Below are 22,203 nucleotides of genomic sequence, written 5' to 3' on the forward strand. Positions count from 1 at the left end.
GAACTAGAGAGGTACCTGTCCCTTTTTGAGTTCCTTGCCCAACCTTCAACTCATTCTTGTCCCGCTCAATTGCATATGCCCTCTGCACTATGGTTGGGTAATCCATGATCCTAGCACCAACCACTGCATGTCGGATGTCCACATGTAGGCCCCTCTAAAATTTTGCGGCTTTCTTAGCCTCTATGGATACAAACTCCAGTGCAAACTGAGCTAAAGAAATAAATTTTGTTTCATATTGAGCTACTGTCTTGATCCCTTGTACCACCTCAATAAACTCATAAGTCTTCTACTCTCGAATCCATTCAAGAAAGTAATTCTCATTGAATGCCTCTTGAAATTTCACCCATGATGGTTATCTGCCAGCATACCTCTGTCGAGCAATTTCTCACCATTTCTCCGCATCTCCCCTCAAAAGAATGGTAGCAAGTTGCACTCTTTGTGCATCATTACATCCCATAGACCAAAGGTGCTTTTCCACATATAGCATCCAATTCTCCGCAACTGAAACATCTATCCCTCCAGAAAATTCAGGGGGTCGAAGTACCATGAAATTCTTCAATAGCAAGCTTCCGATATTACCATCAGTTCCTTAAGTTGCAGAATTAGATGCCTGACCATTATTGTTTCCGATTGGATTCCCATCCATTCTCGACTGTGTTTGATATTGTCTTGACTGGTGGGCAGTTAGCATGTCCACTGCCCACAGTATTCCAACTAGGGTTTCTTGTATCCCAGGTACTTCCTATTGTATGTTTCTGTTAGGCTCTCCCGGTGAGTTTGGTATAGGTATAGATGCTGTGTGGCAGGTATTGGTACAGTCTGAGCACAGCCTTAGCCTCATCCTAGGCCTCGGATTTGCGGTCGTCCTCGACGGGTACTCATTTTCCTACACGACCGAAGCATTTAGAATACAAGTTCCTATTAAAACTCACGATTGACTATTAGACGTCACCCTAACTCTACCTGATGTTCCTATGTGTACATAGATGCAACCTGACCTTACTCTGATAACACCTGTAACATCCAGCATCGAGAGATAAGAAGGACCAGAACAACTTACCCTAATGGGCCTACTCGAACTTCCCGGGGGTCACCCAACCTTAAGTTTCCCAAGCTCAATCACACTTAACCCGGGAGTTCTTTGCTTACACTCAACCCAAAGTGCACTTATGTGTAATGGAAATCTTTGCAGATCAGGTTGTCACATGCACACCCAAGGAACAAGAGGTCTCGTGTTTGAGTCACTGGCTTGGCAGTGAAAATTAAATTTTTGATACATAAAATTTTAATGTAATATAAGAATTTTTTTTGAAGATGAAATTTAATCTAACGAGTGGAAGTGGAGGGAATAATGGAGAAGAATGGGTCCCAGAAGGTGAGAGACAAATGTTAAATTAAATAAAAAAAAGAGTAAAATAATTAAAATTAAGTAGTGACAAGTGGTAGCTAGTGACAGAAGGTAGAAGACATTTGGCAGGAAAGAATTTTAAATGGGAGACAATGAAGAAGAGTGGAAGAATGGACAATAGTTTACTTGCAGATATGTATAAATTATACATTATGATATAATTTATATATTATTTAAGAGAAAAGAAAAGCATGGTAGCATGTGCATCGATGCTCCCTCCTCCACTCTTTTTCTCATATCAATTTAAATATATATAATATAATATAAATAATAAGAGAAAGAAAGGTATAAGAAAAAGGAAGGCTGTGCCATTTCCTCCATTGTGTTACTCCCTCCCATGTGGCCACACACACATATATACATATATAAATATATGGTACATATAATAATAATAATAATAATAATAATAATAATAATAAGAAGAAGAAGAAGAAGAAGAAGAAGAAGAAGAAGAAGAAGAAGACAATCAACACTTTCTTTTAAATTGTAGTGCATTGGCACGGCTGGCTCTCTCCCCTTCTAGAATTGCTGAGCATTGATGCGTTTTGTTCCATTGTAATTCCTTTCTTCTGTTTTGTTTGTTTGGTTATTTGAAATCCTCTTCCAGGCTCATTTCAAAATACTAAAGGAAAAATATTAAGGCAAGTTCCCATGTCTCTTTTATTTTGAAGCTAGTTCTTAAGTTTCTTTTCTATTTCAGTAAATTTATTCTAGTCATTGCAAAATTTCTGTTCTTCAAATTTTTATTTTCGAATAAATTTGATATTATAATTCTGATTACCTTATGAGTTTAATTTTGTTGGTCTTACTTGAATATTTGATTAATTTTATTTAAAAGCCTAAGTAGTGTTTCGGTTAGCCCTATATTTTTAAGAGAATGATGTTATTCTTTCAATGATCCGTGCTTTTGTATCTGATGGATCTTGAGGAATGATAATTATTTCATGATATCCTATTCAAATGGTATGTATAACTTCATAATACATATACGTCGAATTATTTAATTTATTAATATTATTGAAGCACTAGTATTCTTGTAACATCTCGATTGGGTATTTAAGAATAATAAAATATTATTATAATACTAAATATGAATCATGTGTTATATTAAAAAGAGAAATAATAAGAAAAAAAAAAAAAAGACAGCGTAAGAATAGAGTGGTTGTGCATAGTTTGTTTTATATATATATAGATAAGTAATATATGTATTATATTTACATATAAATAATATATAGTATTTGTAGAAATAGAAATATTTTGAATATAAAATATTCTTTGTATATCTTAGAAGTTATATATATTCTGTATATATTCCTCTTTCCTTTTTTGTTTTTTTTCCTTTTGTATTATTCACTTCCTCTATAAAGAGACAAGGGAAATCATCGTACAATGTTAAGAAATAGAGAAATATATTTTCTCAACCTTGTTTAGATGGTATCAGAGCAGGAATTAGGGATTAAATCATAGCCGTTCACTATGAAATCCTAATTTCTTCTATTCCTCTACTATACCTGAGAACTGTCACCGCCCTTTCACCGACCGCTTGTCACCACTGCATCCTCTGGCTGCCGCCGCCCTTACATTGGTTGCCACCTCTGAGATCCGGCCATCCCAACTGCTGCCGCCTCTACAATCGTCGTCATTCTCTAGTGGGTTCCCACCTCTTGAAAGGCTGTGGCCTTCTAGCGTCTCGCGAAGGTTTATTTCCATCAGTCGCACTTGTCACTATCCTTAGTCGCGAAGGTCAGCTCTACATCGCACACCAGAGCCACCCTTATTCGTCGTTCGTGCTGCTTCTACATCGCACATCAGATGTTCGCACTTGTCGCTGTTGCGAAGGTCAGCTCTGCATCGCACACCAGAATCGCCCCTATCTGTAGTTCGTGCTGCTTCTACATTGCGCATCAGACGTCCTTGGTCTCCGTTTGTGTTGCTATTGGTGCTGCCGTTCGTTGCCTCTGTCACCCATATAAGGTCTGACCTTTTATTGTTCAGATTGGGCAACTGGGTACCCAGATCCAAGTATCCAGATCTGTGGGTCACCGCTAGAGTGCCCAGATCTGGCCACTGTGTACAGATCTAGATCCAGATCCAATTGCTTGTGGGTCCTTGCTTCTGCTGCCCTGATCTGGTTGTTCAACCACCATGACTGATTCTGTATCTTCAGTCACTTTGATCCAGCAATCCCAATCTTCTCAAGACCAGTTTCAAGTTCCCCAAAACTCCTTTGACTCACATCCGGTTCAGATTACGACCATTCATCTCAATGGTACCAATTTCCTACGTTGATCGCAATCTATTCATATGTACATTCGAGGTCGGGGAAAGATTGACTATTTGACTGGCGCCATATCAACCCCAAACAGTAAAGACTCGTTGTATGACATTTGGGATTACCGAGAATTCAATGGTGATGACGTGACTTGTTAACTCCATGGAGGAAGAGATAAGTTTGAACTATATGTGCTTCTCTACAGCAAAAGAACTATGGGATGAAGTCGCTGCCATGTATTCCGATTTGGGTGCTTCATGGCAAGCCAACCAATTGGAAGCCTAGATTGAAGCGGTGCCATACTCGGGAGACCTATTGGGTGCTTCATGGCAAGCCAGCCAACTGGTAGCCTAGATTGAAGCGATCCCAGCCTACTGCCCATGGAGCTGATGCAAGACCATTCAACAAAGAGCAACTTGATCAACTTCTACAACTGCTAAAGCCTAATCTATCCCATGGTACACCCAATTGTTCATTGGCCTATTTAGGTAGAAATTCCTATGCCCTATCTAGCTCTTTTCAATCTGTTCCATGGATCATTGATTAAAGAGCATTTGATCATATGATTGGTTTATCGCATCTATTCAACTCATATATTCCTTGTTCTGGTAGTGAAAAAATAAGAATAGCCGATGGTAGTCTTTCACCTATTGCAGGTAAAGGTCTCATTAAACTTTCTGACAATATTGATCTTCAATCAGTACTCTATGTTCCTAAACTTGCCTGCAATCTTCTTTCTGTTGGTAAACTCTCCAAAGACTCTAACTGTCGTGTTATCTTTTTTGATTCCTATTGCATTTTTCAGGCCCAGAACTCGGGGAAGACGATTGGTAGTGCTAGAGAAATAAACGGGCTCTACTATTTGGATGGGGATGTCTTGCGTAATAAAAAAACTCATGGCCTGAGTGGTACTAGTTCTACTTCTGTTTCTAATCAAATAATGCAATGGCATCTTAGGCTAGGCCATCATAGTTTTTCTTACTTGAAATATTTATTTCCTACATTGTTTAAAGGAGTGGATCGTTCTATCTTTCAATGCGAGAGTTGCCATTTATCCAAAGATCATCGTGTTAAATTTTTTCCAAAACCCTATTATCCTTCAAAACCATTCTATTTAATACATAGTGATGTTTGGGGCCCTTCTAAGGTCTCCACTTTGTCTGGCAAAAAGTGGTTTGTTACGTTTATTGATGATCATACTCGAGTTTGTTGGGTTTACTTATTTGCAAAGAAATCAGATGTGTCTAGAACTTTCAAGAATTTTTTCCATATGATTGAAGCTCAATTTAACACAAAAATATGTATTCTTTGATTTAATAATGGCACTGAATATTTTAATGAATCTTTGGGGGGGGGGGGGGGGGGGGGTTTAAAAGAAAAATGAATTTTACATCAATCCACTTGCAGTGAAACTCCCCAACAAAATGGTATTGTTGAACGGAAAAATCGACACTTACACGAGGTTGCCAAGGCCATCATGTTTTCTATGAATGTCCCTAAATATCTTTGGGGTGATGCAATTTTAACCGCTTCCTATCTCATCAATCGTATGCCCACTCATGTTCTTCATTTTTAAACTCCCTTAATACTCTTTAAAACAACTCTTCCCTCTCTGTCATATATATTATGAGTTACCCTTAAAAGTTTTTGGATGCACTTGCTTTGTTTACGTTCCTCAAATATTTCGTTCCAAATTGGATCCCACAGCTGAAAAATGTGTCTTTCTAGGCTATGCACCAAATAAAAAAGGGTATGAATGCTTTAATCCTGTCACCAAAAAAGCTTATATTAGTATAGATGTGTTTTTCCTCGAAACTCAACCCTACTTTCCTAAAAATCATCTTCAGGGGGAGCATATTGAGAAAGACGATAATTTTTTGAATTCTAATGTTGAGGAGGATAATTACTTAAAACTCTATGATCCTCGTCCTACCATGATTGATGCTCCCCTCCACTCTGATAAACAACTCAAGGATATAAATGTTCCAAACATTGTGGAACAGGGTGTGTTTGGTTCATAGGTGCCTAGCGTGATGGGATTGGAACCAGGGGGAGAATTACCACAAACAGATCAAAATATTCCAAAACCGGAGCTTCAGTTTTATACAAGAAGGCAAACCCTGAAGAATACTATCGATCTGAATATTCCTCTAACAATTGAACAATCGACGTCTTCGAATGACAGGTATTTAGCAATTGTACCAAACACCCAATTGCTAAATACTTGTCATACCAAAAATTGTCCAATCATCATAAGGTATTTCTTTCAAATATTTCTAACCTGCATGTCCCAAGAACAATTCAAGATGCCCTTGGTGACCCAGATTAGAAGTTAGCTGTCCAGGAGGAAATGAGTGCTCTTAGAAAGAATGGAACTTGGGAGATTGTTAACAAACCAGAAGGCAAAACAACAGTAGGTTGTAAGTGGGTATTTACTATAAAATGTAAGGCAGATGAGAGCATAGAAAGATACAAAGGCTAGTTGCTAAGGGTTTCACCCAAACATACAGCATTGACTGTCAAGAAACATTTGCTCTAGTAGCAAAAATAAATTCCATTTGAGTTCTCCTCTCCCTTGCAGTGAATTTTGATAGACCACTCCACCAATCTGATGTAAAGAATGCCTTCCTAAATGGTGATTTAGAAGAAGAAGTGTTTATGGATCTTCCACCAGGGTTTCAAAAGAGCCTCAGTACAAACAAGATATGTCGTTTAAAAAAATCCTTGTATGGTCTAAAATAGTCTCCGAGAGCATAGTTTAAAAGATTTGGAAAGGCGGTAAAAAGTTATGGTTACATTCAGAGCCAAGCAGATCACACATTGTTTTCCAAGCACGCCGGTGATGGCAAGAAATCAATCTTAATTGTCTATGTGGATGATATAATAATAACTGGTGATGACAAGAGAGAGATTGAAGAGCTTAAGAGGAGATTAGCTCATGAGTTTGAGATCAAGGACTTGGATCCTTCTAAAGTACTTTCTTGGAATGGAATTTGCAAGATCTAAGGAGGGGATCTCTGTCAACCAACGTAAGTATATTTTGGATTTACTCAGTGAAACAAGAATGCTTAAGTGTAAGGTTTCTGAAACTCCCATTGAACCCAACTTAAAACTTCAACCTGTCGAGGCCAAGAATGTGGTAGAAAGGGAGAAATATCAAAGACTTGTGGGTAGACTTATCTATCTATCCCATACTCGACAAGACATAACATTCCTAGTTCACAACATTTTGAAGCTACTTACAGAATTTTGCGATACCTAAAGGGAACCGGAAAGGTCTACTTTTTAGAAAACGTGGACATCTTCATGTAGAGGCTTATTCAGATACAGACTGGGCAGGCAGTATAACTGACAGAAGATCTATATCAGGATATTGCACCTTTGTGGGAGGCAATCTTGTTACTTGGAAAAGTAAGAAACAAAATGTGATGGCCAGAAGTAGTGCTGAAGTCGAATTTCGTGCAGTTGCCCATGGTATTTATGAGGTCATGTGGATAAAAAGGCTTCTATCAGACTTGAGGGTCTCCACTTCCCTTCCAGCTAAAGTTTACTGTGATAATAAAACTGTAATATTTATTGCTTGTAATCCAGTTCTCCATAATAGGACGAAGCATGTAGAGGTGGATAAACACATTATTAAAGAAAAAATTGATAACGGAGTAATTTGTATGCCCTACATTCCAATAGTTGACCAAGTGGCTGACATTCTTACAAAAGGAGTAAACAAAACTCAGTTTGAGAAACTTGTGAGCAAGCTTGCCATGGAAGATATCTTCAAGCCAGCTTGAGGGGGAATGTAGAAATAAAAGTATTTTGAATATAGAATATTCTTTGTATATCTTAGAAGCTATGTATATTCTGTGTATATTTTTCTTTCCTTTTTTGTGTTTTTCCTTTTGTATTATTCTCTTCCTCTATAAAGAGAAAAGGGAAATCATCGTATAATCTTAAGAAATAGAAAAATATATTTTCTCAACCTTGTTTAGAGTATTACATATAATAATTAAAAAATTAGTAGAGGAGACAAGGATGTAAAGGCGCATGATTTTGTTTGGGGACATCAAATTATACATTTTATCTCCAAGGTCCAGTTGCAAATACATATATATACATATAAATGTGAAGTATATATTTAAATTATGTAATATATATTATATTCATTATAATTATATCAAAGAAGTTATGAAGAAGGATGACGTGCATTGCATGGCTTAGATATACATATATAAAATGTTAGTAAAAAAAATATATATATATATATAGGAAGATGGGCAATGAGATGTGTTTGGAATATATAAATAATATGTTATGTACATAGTGCCTTCTTCTCCATTCAATTCTTTTTTGCCACACATGTATTGTCAAATTAAGATGAGCATAATAAGTGATGTTGCAATATATCAAACCAAATGTCACGATGCTTCATAAATTGTGTTGATGTTCATGTATAAATTAAATAAAATTTATGTTATGATTGAACGTCATTGAGGCTATATATGCTGAAAAGATGCATCCATGACACAATGATATGAGTAATATGTGGTCATGCATGAATTTATTTATATGTTTATGGATTGTCTATATGTGTGCATGATAATTATTTTGTCATTATTATAACGCGCACGGCAGACAATGTCTGCGGGGCATACCCTTAAGCTCGGTAGGCGAAAGCTTGATTGGAGGGAGCTTCGGCTCAAAAGCTCGGTAGACGTAAGTTTGACTGGAGGAAGGACTTCAGTCCATAATTTAATGTTTCATGTTTATATTTGCAGGTATATGACCATAAGTCAGGTATGTATTTTTAGGCCATAGTGCTAGTATGACTTATGTGGGACCAAGGGCCATATGTGTGCATTCATGAATGTTTATATTTTTATAAGATATGGTGAAGCATAGCGTGGGTGTGTTTAATGTAAATAAGTAAATCCATCGCTTGCTTCGATTTGTATTGATTTTCGTTCGTTTTAAAATTATATTTGTTGAGCCTTGCGGCTCATACTTGTTCTCGCATCATTCCAGGTAAAGGGAAAGCAAAGGTCGAGAGTGAGTCGAGTGGAGCTTGAACCTCGTTGGGTAGACTTATGTACGGAGCACTCTCGACTGAAAAAGTCTTTGAGAGTATTTCAGGTGTAGGGACAAAATTGTCACATTATTTTATTATGTTGCACTTAATTGAACTTTCTTGGGAATTGTGGATGAATAAGCCCCTAATAATTGTATTAAATGAACTTACGGTTTTAATATTTATTTTGTTTCCGCTATGTAAAAAACAAAATGAGGAAAATTTTTGACTCGTTACATAGCACTTAGATTTTATGGCCCATTTGTTGTAGAGAAGAAGGTTGGGCAAGTCACAAGTCACGTCCTTGCCTACGAATTACAGCATTCATCCCATTTTCATGTGTCCCAATTACGCAAGGCCAACAATATACTCACCGCCCTAACTAATATACCTAGCCAGCTCAGTGAAGAACTAGAGATGTTAGTGGAACCAAAGGCAGTTATTGGAGTAAGGCCGGGGACAGGTAAGAACCTAAGAGGCTTGGATGTACTCATTCAGTGGAAAGGGTTGCCACCTATGGAAGCCATTTGGGAACCCTATGACATGCTCCGGCAACAATTCCCTAATTTCCACCTTGAGGACAAGGTGAGTTCTATGGGGGGAGGCATTGATAGAAGACCCATACAATTCCATTACCAAAGACGGAATAAGCAGGGGCAGAATAGTGATAGGGGAAAGGGAGAAAACAACAAAGGTGGTTAAAGGGTAATATGGGTAGAGCAAAGTAGGTGGCATGTGCGGACAACATAATTGATTAGAGGAGGATAGCTGGAATAACATATAAATAGGAAAGAGAGTAGAATAGGGAAGGGATATATTTTGGAGTAGTGAAGATATTGGGAGAGAGTGGACCTCTCAAAAGTCCACCTTCTTTTCATTTACTTAATTTTCCAGTTGTATTCCTCTCCATTTTTAGTAAATCAAGATAGATTATCTTTAATAATCTATCAGGTACTTAGCTCGTTCATGCTCATAAACAAGCTCGTTTGTAGTTTGTTTATAGGCTTGTTTAGAGCATGTTTCAAAATAATGAAGTTTTCTATAATTGGAAAATTTTTTGCCATATTTTTATGTTATTTAAGATATTTAATTGAAATACACTAATTTGATATGTTCTACACAAATGAACCTTAAATAAGCTTATAATGACCATTAATTTAAAAACTTATGAAAAGGCTCGTATGAAACTTGCTTAAGTTTGTTTAAAGCTTGTTTACTATAAATGAATTGAGCTCGACTCAAGCTCGACAAGCTTATAAATAAACAAGCTTGAACTTTATTTTATAGCTCAACTCAAGCTCTCGAGCCTAATAAAATTCTAAATAAACAAGTTTGAGCTTTTATGGGCTCACCTCCTTTGGCCTCATTTGCAATCCTAATTACACCCAAAACCCCTTATGATTTAAACCATTAACAAGGAGACCCCTTCTAGTTTAAAAATGTCTTTGAAAGTCGTCACTATGATTTTTCCTTTTAAGTCAAAAGTCCTCATGGCTCCCTATGGTTTTACTTTATATTCCACCTCGACTAGCTATGGTTTTGACCATTTTCACATAAACCCCTATGAGAGACTTTGATTTTTCATAATTCAAAGACAACATGTGAAAATTCAAGTACAACAACAAATATAGAGGGGGGTTTGTGTACAAAGAGAAAACCATGGGAACCTTCAAAGACATTTTTAAACCCTAGGGGATCTCCTTGCAAATGACTCAAACCACAAGGATGTAAGTATAATATCATTAAAGAGTACAAATGCCTAGCCTCTTTTTATCTTTTTATTCTTTATGAAATACAAAATATTTAATATTAAACTTTCTATTAGATAATGTTTATACTAATGTTGTCTATAGTATTTAATATAAGGATATAACACTTAATTCTTTTTTACATGCCAAGGCTTATTTTGTGTATATTTGCACTAGATTGATTCAAATATAACTGTTACTTCTTTTTTCTTTGCTTTTGTTAAATTGTTAACCACCATTTCATTTAAAAGCTTAAGTTAGAAGATAGAGGGTTAACTTATATTTTATATTATTATTTTAACTCTCAACACTCCCCTTCACGTTGTAAAGTACGTTAGGGCACAAGAGAGAAGAAGAAAGCGATCTCTAAACTTTACTTCTCAGAAATGAATAAAATGATTCTCAACAACATACAATAAAAGCTCATCGAGCTTATATACAATTGTGCCTAACCACTATTACAAACCACATCACCACATATAATAACATTTTAACAGCTGCATATTATAACATACTAACAACATACACTAAGTAAATACATAACAGAAAACAATCTCAAGAATTATAACAGAAACAAGATCAAGTAATCTCTCCAACATTCCCCCTCAAAGAGGACTTCCCTTCGTGCATTCATCTAGCAGTGAATCCTCATGAATCAGCAACCATGGGAGACTCTTGCATATGCAACTTGTCAATCAAAAACTTAGTAATCCTTTAGTAAACACATTTGCTATCTGATGAGTGGTAGGCACATATCTGATCTCAATTTCATTCTTCTCCACCTTCTCACGAACAAAGTGAATATCTATCTCAATATGTTTTGTATAAGCATGAAAAACTGGATTCTCAGCAATACTTTTGGCTGCTTGATTATCACTCCAAATTATTGTAGTATGCACACACGAAAAACCCAACTCACCAAATAAGGATTTCAACCAGAACACTTCAGTCACACCTTGATCAATAGCTCTATATTCAACCTCCCCAACAGACCGAGCAACCACTGATTGTTTCTTTGAGCTCCAAACTATTAGATTATCACCAAGAAATACACACACCCCACTAGTGGATCACCTAGACACCTTACAACTAGCATGATTGGCATTCATGAAAACAGTAAGCGGTAAATCTGTTGAAGAAGGTGAAAAGAAGAGGCCTAAACCAATTGTACCCTTAAGATACCTCAACAACCTTTTACAAGTCAACTAGTGTTGTTGCTTAGGATTAGTCAAAAATTGACTAAGCTTATTCACTCCAAAAGCTATGTCTGGCTGTGTATAAGTAAGGTATTGCAGTGACCCGACCAGTGCCCGATACAAGGATGGATTAACAAACAATTCACCTTCATCAGTTAAATATGCAACAGGATCAACTGGGGTGTCACACGAATTACAATCTGACATAGCAACCTTCTTTAATAGGTTTAACACATACTTTGACTGAGTAAGATAGAGACCATTGCTATCTCTATATGCTCCAAACCCTAGGAAGTAATTAACTGAACCTTGGATCTTTAGTGCAAAATGAGTGTCAAGATCATGAATACAAGCCTGTAAAGCAACAGAATCCAAGCCGGTAATCAATATATCGTCCACATACACCAAAATGAAAATGACAAAAGTAGATGTTCGTTTGATAAACAATGAAGCATCTGAAACAGCCCTTAAGAAACCCCAAGATTGAAGAGCATTCCTTAACTTTGTATACCAAGCTTTAGGAGCTTGCTTTAGTCCATAAAGGGACTTTTCCAGCCTACATACATGAGAAGGATGTGTAGAACTAATAAATCCTTCAGGCTGAGACATGAACACTTCTTCTTCTTCAAGATCACCATTTAGGAATGCATTGTTTACATCAACCTGTTGTATATCCCATCCGAAGGTCACTGCCAAAGAGAATAGCACTCTAATAGTAGGTGCCTTAACAACAGGGCTAAATGGTTCAGCATAATCAATGCCCGAAGAAAACCTTTTGCAACTAGGCAAGCCTTATATTATAGAATAGTTCCATCAGAGTTATACTTAATTCGGTATACCCATTTACACCCAATCAGATTCATATTATCAGAAAATGGAACAAGCTCCCATGTGTTATTTTTTTGCAAAGCTGTCAACTCTTCTTCCATAGCTCTAACCCATCGTGAGTCTAATAAGGCCTCATGTACTGTGTTAGGTACTAAGGAACTCACCAAGGCTTGAGGAGAGGTGGTTAAGAGATGTTTGGTCTTTTAGACCTAGTGATCATAGGATGAAGTGAGGGAACTGGAGCAGTTTTGTATTTAGGAATAGAAACTAATAGTCTGGGAGTAAAAGACTGCACAGGCAGACGAGAAGAGGTACAAGAGACTTCCTGAGATGAGGAATGATCGGAACTTGCAGCAGTGCGTGGAGACTCAGGAGCAATAGAAGACTGTGCTACTCGAGGACTAAAAGAGGTGGAAGAAAAAGAAGGAAGAGATTGGAAAACCAAAGTAGAAGAACTCTCTAGAATAGGCACAAATGAAGCAAATGAAGAAGAGAAGAGAACTGGAAATGGAAACTCCTTGAGTATGGCTATATCCAAGAAATATGCACTTGTGAGTATGAAAGTCAAACTTATGCTTGTTATATGGTCTCAAGTAAGCAAAAGCAAGCACATCCAAAGGGTTGTAATAATAGATAATTAGGTAATTTATCACAGAGAAGTTCAAAGGGGGTACGAAACTGTAATGAAGAGGATGGCAACATGTTAATAACAAAAATTGCAGTTTGAAATACCTCTTCCCAGAACCTTAAAGGCATGTGAGCATGAGCAAGTAATGTAAGACCCATCTCAACTACATATCTATGTTTCCTTTCAGCTACATCATTTTGTTGATGAGTTACGGATATAAAAATCTAGGTTGTATCCCATGACTTTGTAGATACGGTAAAAAGGCTCAAATTCCCCCCCCCCCCCCCCCCCCCCCCCAAATTATCAGTTTGGATAGCTTTAAGTTTGGTTTGTTATTGATGTTCAGAAAGTTTATGAAAACTGGTAAAGGTAGATAAGGCATCTGATTTTAATTTCAATGGATATAGCCATGTGAATCTTGAATAGGCATTAACAAAGATAATATAATATCTGAATCCTTTAACAGAAATAATAGGAGAAGGATCCCATGCATCAGAGTATATCAACTCTAAAGGTCACTTTGTTGTAATATCATGAGAGACAAATGGAAGTTGATGATATTTGCCAAGTTTACAAGAATCACATAATGGAAGAGCTGAAGATGAACATGGAATTCTAGTTTTATTAAGAATCAATTTCAATACATTGTATGTAGAATGACCCAACCGAGCATGCCATTGCTGGCATGTCTTATTGTATTGGGCTAAACAAACACTAGGAGACATTCCATGACTAAATGGAAGCTGTCTTTCACAACATTAAAAAAAAAAAAAATCAGTACATTTATTCAAAGAGGATGAAGAAACATGAAAAGACACAGGACGAGTAGACTTAACAGATTGCTCAGGGATGCTAGTAGCTTGATCAAAAGCAAGAACCGGCTGATAAAGACTATCCTTGAGATATCCTCGAAGCAGCACCAACCCTATATTCTTGTCCTTAATCAAACACACATTTGAATGAAATTCAGCAATCACGTTATGGTCATTAGTAAGTTGTGATACACTAATTAAACTTTTCTTTATATGAGGAACATGAACAACTCTAGGTAAGGTAATAACAAAAATAGGTTCGTTGTGAGTATATAATTGTCCAAGACCAACATTAGATATAGACAATTGCTCAGTGTTCGAAAATGCGGCCTAGGCGGCCGCCTAGGCGTTCAGCATCCACTAGCCGCAAAAATTGAGGGTTGCTCGACACCCTAGGTGCTGGGCCCGATTAATTGGGCCAAGGCGGCGCCTAGGTGGCCTAGGCAGCGCCTAGCTGCCTAGGTCGTGTGCAGCCTTTCCCTTCTCTATTTCCCTTTACCCTTTCTCTCTCTGGTTATTCGTCTTAGGTTGTTTCTCTCTCTCCCGTCGCCGCCACCGATCTTGTCTATTGGTTGTTCTCTCTCATCACCGCCAATCTCATCTCTTGGCCGTTCTCTCTCGTCGCCGTCGATCTCATCTCTCGGTCATTCTTCCGCTGCACTTGTTTGTCTCGGGTCGATTTCTCTCTCTGCTTGCGTTGCTGCAACATGCAGCAAGGAGCAGCAAGCTTGCATTGCTGCTTGCTGCTTGCAACATGCAATTTCAGTTCTTAGTTGTTTGTTTTAAATTTTTAATTTAATTTCAATGTCAATTATCCAATACTCAAGATAAAAAAATAGAAGAAAACAGAAAGTCAAATTATTTCACTTGTGCTTTCAACTTTGATTTACCTAAAAATAATATCAAATTACATCAAAATGTTTTTTTTTTTTTTTTAAAAAATCATTTTTTCTAGGCCTTGCCTAGGTGCCCAACTAGCACCTAACGCGTTTTAGAACACTGCAATTGCTTACCATTACCAACGGAGACCTTATCACCTCCATTGTAGGGTGTATGCAATGACAAGTTGTTGAGATTTGAAGTGATATGGTTTGTTGCTTCAGAATCAACAAACCATGAGTGATCAAGCAAAGTTGCGGGAGACAAATTTTCTGAAGGCTAAGAAAAATGGCCATACGAGGTGACTCCTTGTGAAGAACCTATATCAGTCATGTAGGACTCATTAGAATCAGTGAAGGTAGCTACATATGCCCTAGAATCAACCGAGGGAAACCTTTGAAAATTCTAAGAACTTTGCAAATGATGAGAATTCTAAAAATTCTGACCACCAGTATTCCTTTGAAAATTTCTGTCAAACCTATGATAGCATTTATCAACAAGGTGCCCTAGTTTTCCACATAATTGACAATATACTCACCTATTTGATGCCCTACCTCTTCCCCATCTTCCACCTCTATATCCTTCTCCTCTTTGTACAAAACCTCCTATAGTATTGCTACCATTATGTGATGCACCAGAAGTCATATTCACATTAATAGGAGTATGCATGATAGATTCAAAATTCACCATAGAATGTGCAGTATTTTTAGAGTTCAATCGCTACTCATGCATTAACAATAGATATTGCACCTTTTCTAAATCGATCTCGTCCATTTGATAAGTGATTAAACTTACTCCAGTTTCATATTCATGATCTAATCTATTTAGAATTGCAAGTAATAGATCCTTATCACTCAAAGATTCACCGATAGCTGTTAGAGAATGACCAATTGTCTTAATTTTTAGAATATAATCATTAACGTTTTTAACAGACCTTAGCTACTGCTTTAATTGAAAAGATTTTGCTATGATATGACAAGAATACAAGCTCTTAAGGGCAGACCATACCTCAACAGATGATTCACTTTGAATCACCTATGCAAGAACCCTCTTGTCAATGGTAGAAAACAACCAGCCAAGCAGCAATTGGTTCGATCTCATCCAATTCATATACTCCACATTAACAACTGGTGTTTCATCATCACCAGTCGAATTCGACACATATTTAGGAGGAGGAGGTGACTTGTTTAGAAAAGGCAACAAGTCGAAGGCACGAATTGTAGCAAGAATCTGTGCTTTCCAAAAGATGTAGTTACTCGAGTCTAATTTGATTGGTATAAAACTAAACGCCTTCGCCACAGCTCTGAGAAATCAGATTGCGAGGCTGAGGATAGTGAAGGGGAAGAAGGTATTGGAAGTGAAGAAGAGTTCCGATCAAGATTCGAGGCCATTAACGCAAGTCGCAGGCTCTGATACCATGTAAAGTAGGTTAGGGCAATAGAAAGTTAGGGCACAAGAGAGAAGAATAAAGCGATCTCTAAACTTTACTTCTTAGAAATGAATAAAATGATTCTCAACAACATACAATGAAAGCCCATCAAGCTTATATACAATTGTGCCTAACCATTATAACAAACCACATCACCACATATAACAACATATTAACAACCGCATATAACAACATACTAACAGCATACACTAAGTAAATACATAACAGAAAACAATCTCAAGAATTCTAACAGAAACAAGATTAAGTAATCTCTCCAACACACGTGTGGCTAGGCTTCATTACAAAATTGGTCCAAACATGTGCAAATTCTTAAATATTAGGTTTAATGTTGAGATTTTAACTCAAGACCTTTGTCTGCTTTGATACCATGTTAAATTGTTAACCATCTCATCTAAAAACTTAAGTTGATAAATAAAGGGTAAACTTATTTTTATATTATTATACTCTCAACAACATTTAAACAAATATAAAACCTAACAAGCAAATGTAATGATGATTTTAACAGCCCTGAAAAAAGTCCAATAACAAGTTAACAATGGACCTTAATACTAAAAATGACATCTGACATGCTCGTAATAGAAAAATTGTAAGAGACCATACTCCACCATAAGAACCACAAGCCATAAGGTTCATTTAAGTTGTCTTCGAAATATAGGACAATAATTATTCAGCTTACTACATCCTCATGGTCAAACCCACACTCCACAACGTGTTAGTAGTAGATGAGGGTTATAATAGAAAAATACAACAAAGTAATCAACTTAAGGAGATAAAGAAAGGTGAACCAAAATTCTTACCATATCACCATCTTGTACATAGCAATGGAGCACGTCAACAATCTGCACATTGGAGAATTACATTTGAAGTTTTCAGCTCCCATGTATAACCACCTCAAACAGTCATATATAACAGGAGACACCAATATTTATTACCCAAAAGGCAGAATTTAGATGCGGACATAGATAAAACATGTACAAATCACACTGGAGAAAAGCCATCCCCAGTCCACAACATTCCCTACTTTTTAAGGGTCAAGGGAGAGTTGTATTTTTATGCAGCTTTCCCTTCGTTGTTTTTCTTTTTTTTTTTTTTTTTTGGGGGGGGGGGGGGTGGTGGGGGCAAAGAAATTGTTTCCACTAAGGAGCACCCTTACTGTTACTACAAGGCTCACCCTCCAAGATAACAATGGAAATGCAATAAGTCATCATTGTGGGCTTCAAGACAGCAACTCCAAAGTACCCAAGAAACCAAGATATCAAAAGTTTGTGGCCAATATGATGATCTTTTCTCATTTGTTGAAACAAAAGATAAATATAAATAATACAATAGGGAAAAAACTCATTACAGGTCTTCATCTTTTTCATTCAATAACATTCCTCAAATTTAATTAAAGGTGCTTTCAAGCTCTCCGCAGGAAAAATATTTATAAAGTTAGAATCAATACATAGTCATCCATGTGCTAAAGGAGGAAACCTGGGGCCCATTTGGCCATACAACAACACACCAAGTGTTGGACCCCAGCCTCCTAATGCTCAATCTTGTGACCCTTTTACAAGAAGTCACATGGGATTCTAACGCATAGCTAGTTGGTGTCTGGATTCTTCAGACATATGCAATTAAATAAATTCCACCCACATTTCAAACACCTAGGCTCATGTGAAGGACCCATATAATCTTTTGTAAGGTCCCAGTTAACTGCATGAATGATTGATCAACTTATTCTCCTTGACCATACATACCTAACCTAACTCCAGCCACAAGCCACTAACTGCCAACACTTAAATCATTAACTGTAGACCACTTAAGGTCTATTGATAGTTTTATCTTTTTGATTGTCAGCTCACCGACAGGATCTTTGTTTCTCCTTGCACTTCCAACCACTTGACAATTGTGCTTGTAAAGCTATTGATAGTTCAAGCCCTTCGATCAATAGATCAACTTGGGGCTCCTAGTTTTCACCAATTTTTCCCAAAACAACTGACCATCCTTCAGGGGTTATCAATAAATTTCTTTATTAGGGTTCAATTCTTCCATATTTAATAGTTGTTGACCGTCCCCAGCACTAGTTGACAGTTTCCTTCAAGAAACCCACTACCCTACTCACTACATCTTTCCTCTTCTCCTTGGTTTGTGTTCATTATGTAGCCTACCTTTAAACCATACCACTATCATGGACATATTCCCGTATCATCAGAATATCATACATGCAATGTAATCAGTGTTAATTCAAGTCAAACACCATGTGCTTCCCAAACACTATGGTTAGCCTAACTATCAATCTTTTGGTTTGGTCCCTATTGTAAAGGCATGGCCAAGAAGAGACCCTTGCTGTAAGGTCAACTCTCTCATCATATTGTATTTAAGAAGAAACCCTACCATAGGGTTATCTCTAGGGTTAGAAATGAGTAAAACACGATACACTCGTGACTTGACTCGTTAACTAGTTCAATACGTTGGATTCATGCACCAAATGAGCTAAAGACAAGTTAAAAAATATGGCTCATTTAATAAATGAGTCGAGCACAATTCACGATGCTTTGACTCATTTGGTTCATGAGCCAACTCGTTTGAATTACATATAATAAAATATGTATATATATATAATACATACTATATGTTATCATATATATTAATAATATTATTAGAGTAAAATAGATTAAAAGAATTTTCAATCTTAGAATTTTAAGTATTATAAAATACTTTTTTTGTGACTAGAAATTTAATTTTTCCTAATGAATATCCTATTGTAAATTTAATTTGCACAAATAAATAATTTATTATGGTAAATTTATTAATTCAAAATGATTGCATTTTCTTTTCCAAGTGATTAATTTTTGTGTGCTTAAGTAGGAGTTGTTTGATTTTTTATTTTTTTTTTGGGAGGGGGGGTTGTATTTATGCTAAATTGAGTAAAACAAGTTGAGCTAATGAGTAGTTATCGAATTGCTTGGCTCAAGTTGGTTCATTTGGATATCACTTAAGCCTATCGACTCAAGTTGAATGACTTTGTGAGCTTCATCCAAGTTGACCTCCAGCTAAAAAATTTGGTTCATATTGAACTCAAGCTTAGCCACAAGTAGAACTAATTTAATTAAATCGAGTTGAGATGAGGTTTAGCTTGGCTCAACTCAACACATTTCCAATGCTACATACCCATGCCATAAGATAAAATGTTAAGTCCATACCCTTCCCCAAGCAGATTGGATTTGTTGGATATCCATCAAATTGGACAGAAATTGCCTTCCCAACCAACTAGCAAATCATGGAGAAAAAATACAAGGGCCTTTTACTAAGCTATTTGAACCTCGCTTTCCATGGTTATAGGTTTTGCCTTACATGCCACCCAAAAATATGATGGAAAGTTACATGGTGTCACATTAAGTGTTTTATATAGCCCTTTCATAGAAGAAATGGCCATAAATAGTGGTCATCATGCCAAAGGAGAATTTCAATCATCTAAGTGTATACGTGATGCAGATGAAGAGTTACAAAATTCTAGAATTTCACTTATTTATAGGAATCGTGTAGTAAATTTTATCATGTTCTGAATATGTTTCCTCTTCTTTTGTTTCCTACTTTGATTGGATTATGTGGGTATATAAATACCAGATAATGACTTTATAGAAAATCAACAAATTTCTCTCTTGTAGTTTCTTTCTATTCTCCTCTCTCACATTCTATTAGATTCCACAAATGGATCCGGAAATCCTGAGAAATAATCAGGATATTTCTAAAAATCAATCTCTGATTTTAAGGACAGACTGTCAGCTCTTAATAACCAGATTTGTTTCGTATTTTAGTCCTAGATTCTGTGTATATATTGTGTCCTATTATTGTATATATCTAATATTTTTTCCTGTTTTAGAAAAGAGCTGTTAGGACCTCCTAATACTAAAAATAGGGCGGTATCAATCATGTTTATATATAAAAAGAATTCTACTATTCTTCTCAAATACTCTCTGCACATTGTATCAGAGCCTTAGGCCTTCTTTTCCTAGGAATCAAAATCTGTTTGTGGCCTTAATTGCCCTTTCTTTGAGTCGCCTTCATTGCCCCCTTTCTTTGTGTGACCTTCATCGCCAAATACCTTAAGACAGTTTATTCCTTTGTCACGATGTCAGAAGTTTCTAAGACTGCTCCTACACCTGGGACTGTTGCTACCCCAGTTGAATAGTCTACAAATAATGCTTCCAATGACTTACAAGGAATGCATCATTCTTATTGTTTGGATGGGCAAAGTTACCTCCAATGGTCTCAGTTAGTAAGGACGTTTTTGAAAGGCCAAGGAAAGATCGCCCATCTGACTGGACCAACACCACTGACTAATGATCTGGCATTTTCTACCTGGGACACTGAAGATTCAACGCTGATGTCGGGGCTCTGGAGTTCTATGCAATGTGAGGTGAGAAAAAATTATATGTTTTTGTCTACAACCAAAGACATTTGCGAGAAATAGCTGGCTTCTCTCCTGCCAAGAATTATATGTTTTTGTCTACAACAAAAAATTGTATGTTCAATCCTGCCAAGAAGACAAATAGCCAGCTTCTCTCTATCTTCTTTTTGTACCGAGCACTGTCATTCGAACTTTCCCATGCTTCATCTTCAAATAAATCCAACTCCTGCCAAACAGCCATCATCTCATTATAATATGCTGTTACTTCACGTTCTTCTTGCTGCATCTTCCACATCCGGGTGTTCAGTTCAAACAGTTGCGAGTGATTGTCTAGATCAGAATAGGTTTCCCTTACTGCTTCCCACACGTCGCGAGCTGTCGGTAGGAACACGAAAGGTTTTCCAACCACTAAATCCATAGCGTTGATCAACCAAGCAGTAACCATTGAGTTTTCAGAATGCCACTGCTTGTATTTTGGATCTGTGGTGGCTGGTGGTTTGACTTCACCGTTCAAATAGCCAAGTTTCCCCTTGCTGTCGATCACCAAACGCATGGACTGAGACCACTCAAGGTAATTCTTTCCATTCAATTTATGAACGGCAATGTGCAGAGAGTTCTCAGACATAGAAACTGCCACTGACTGATTTCCTCCAAAGTCATCATGCCACTGCTAGCATCTGAAGAGATCGAACCGGGGCCAACCATGGTGGCCTTAAAGTTCATGGTCGGGACCTTAAAGCTCTGATATCATGTAGAGATATATGGAGGAACAAGAAGAGGAGAAGAAACGCTCTCATTCTCCTTTTTTCATTCTTACTAAAACAATGTGACAGAGCCCACATAAATAGGAAGAGAAGAACAAAAAAGTCAAATCCTAGAATCACATAAAATCAGGGATTGATTTTTTCTCCCCTTAATCCTAGGAAATCTGACTTCCTAAATTATTCAGAATTCTAACACCCAAATCTTAGCTTTCCTGATTTATTGACAGCTATCAAATGTCAATAAGCATATGCTAAAAGACAATATGGTTTATTTTAGATGGCTGTGCATGCTGATACAAATAACTAATGCTGGAGGAAATAACAGCAAGGGAAAGCTTTTGCAGCCAAGAAACAATCTGATGAAAGTTGTGAGAGTATACATAATATACTTCCATAAATTAGTGCTCCCACAAACCAAATACACATGTGCCAGATTGGACATACACTTTGTATGTCTGATGAAAAATGATTACATATGTCTTATTGATGCAGAAGCCAAATCAAAGAAGCAAGAGTAATCCCGATTACTCGAAACTAATTATAATATTCAATATTATTCATCAAAGTATGTCTTTCAATACTTCACTAGAGGATTATTTAAAGACAACTAATAAATAGAAACCTATTCTAACTAGGTTTCTGTAGAGAAATGGAAGATTCAGCTGGGATATTGCCGAATTCTTAGCGATTTGCTAGCTGTTTCTTTCTGTAAATATAGTTCTAGTCAACTTCTGTAAATTAGGAAAGCTTGGCTGTAGGTTAG

The 22,203-nt window shown here is 36.8% G+C and overlaps 1 protein-coding gene across 1 annotated transcript in view; it reads right to left on the reverse strand.

The window, feature by feature from the left end:
- Positions 1-22,203, reverse strand: part of LOC127792426 (protein ENHANCED DOWNY MILDEW 2-like) — a 134,090-nt gene that overhangs the window by 32,888 nt on the left and 78,999 nt on the right. The window contains exon 13 of the mRNA XM_052322910.1: positions 17,081-17,122. Coding sequence (XP_052178870.1) covers positions 17,081-17,122 — 42 coding nt within the window. The remainder of the gene's footprint in view (positions 1-17,080; positions 17,123-22,203) is intronic.

This window comes from Diospyros lotus, chromosome 15 (assembly GCF_014633365.1).
Source record: "Diospyros lotus cultivar Yz01 chromosome 15, ASM1463336v1, whole genome shotgun sequence".
NCBI classification, from domain to species: Eukaryota; Viridiplantae; Streptophyta; class Magnoliopsida; order Ericales; family Ebenaceae; genus Diospyros; species Diospyros lotus.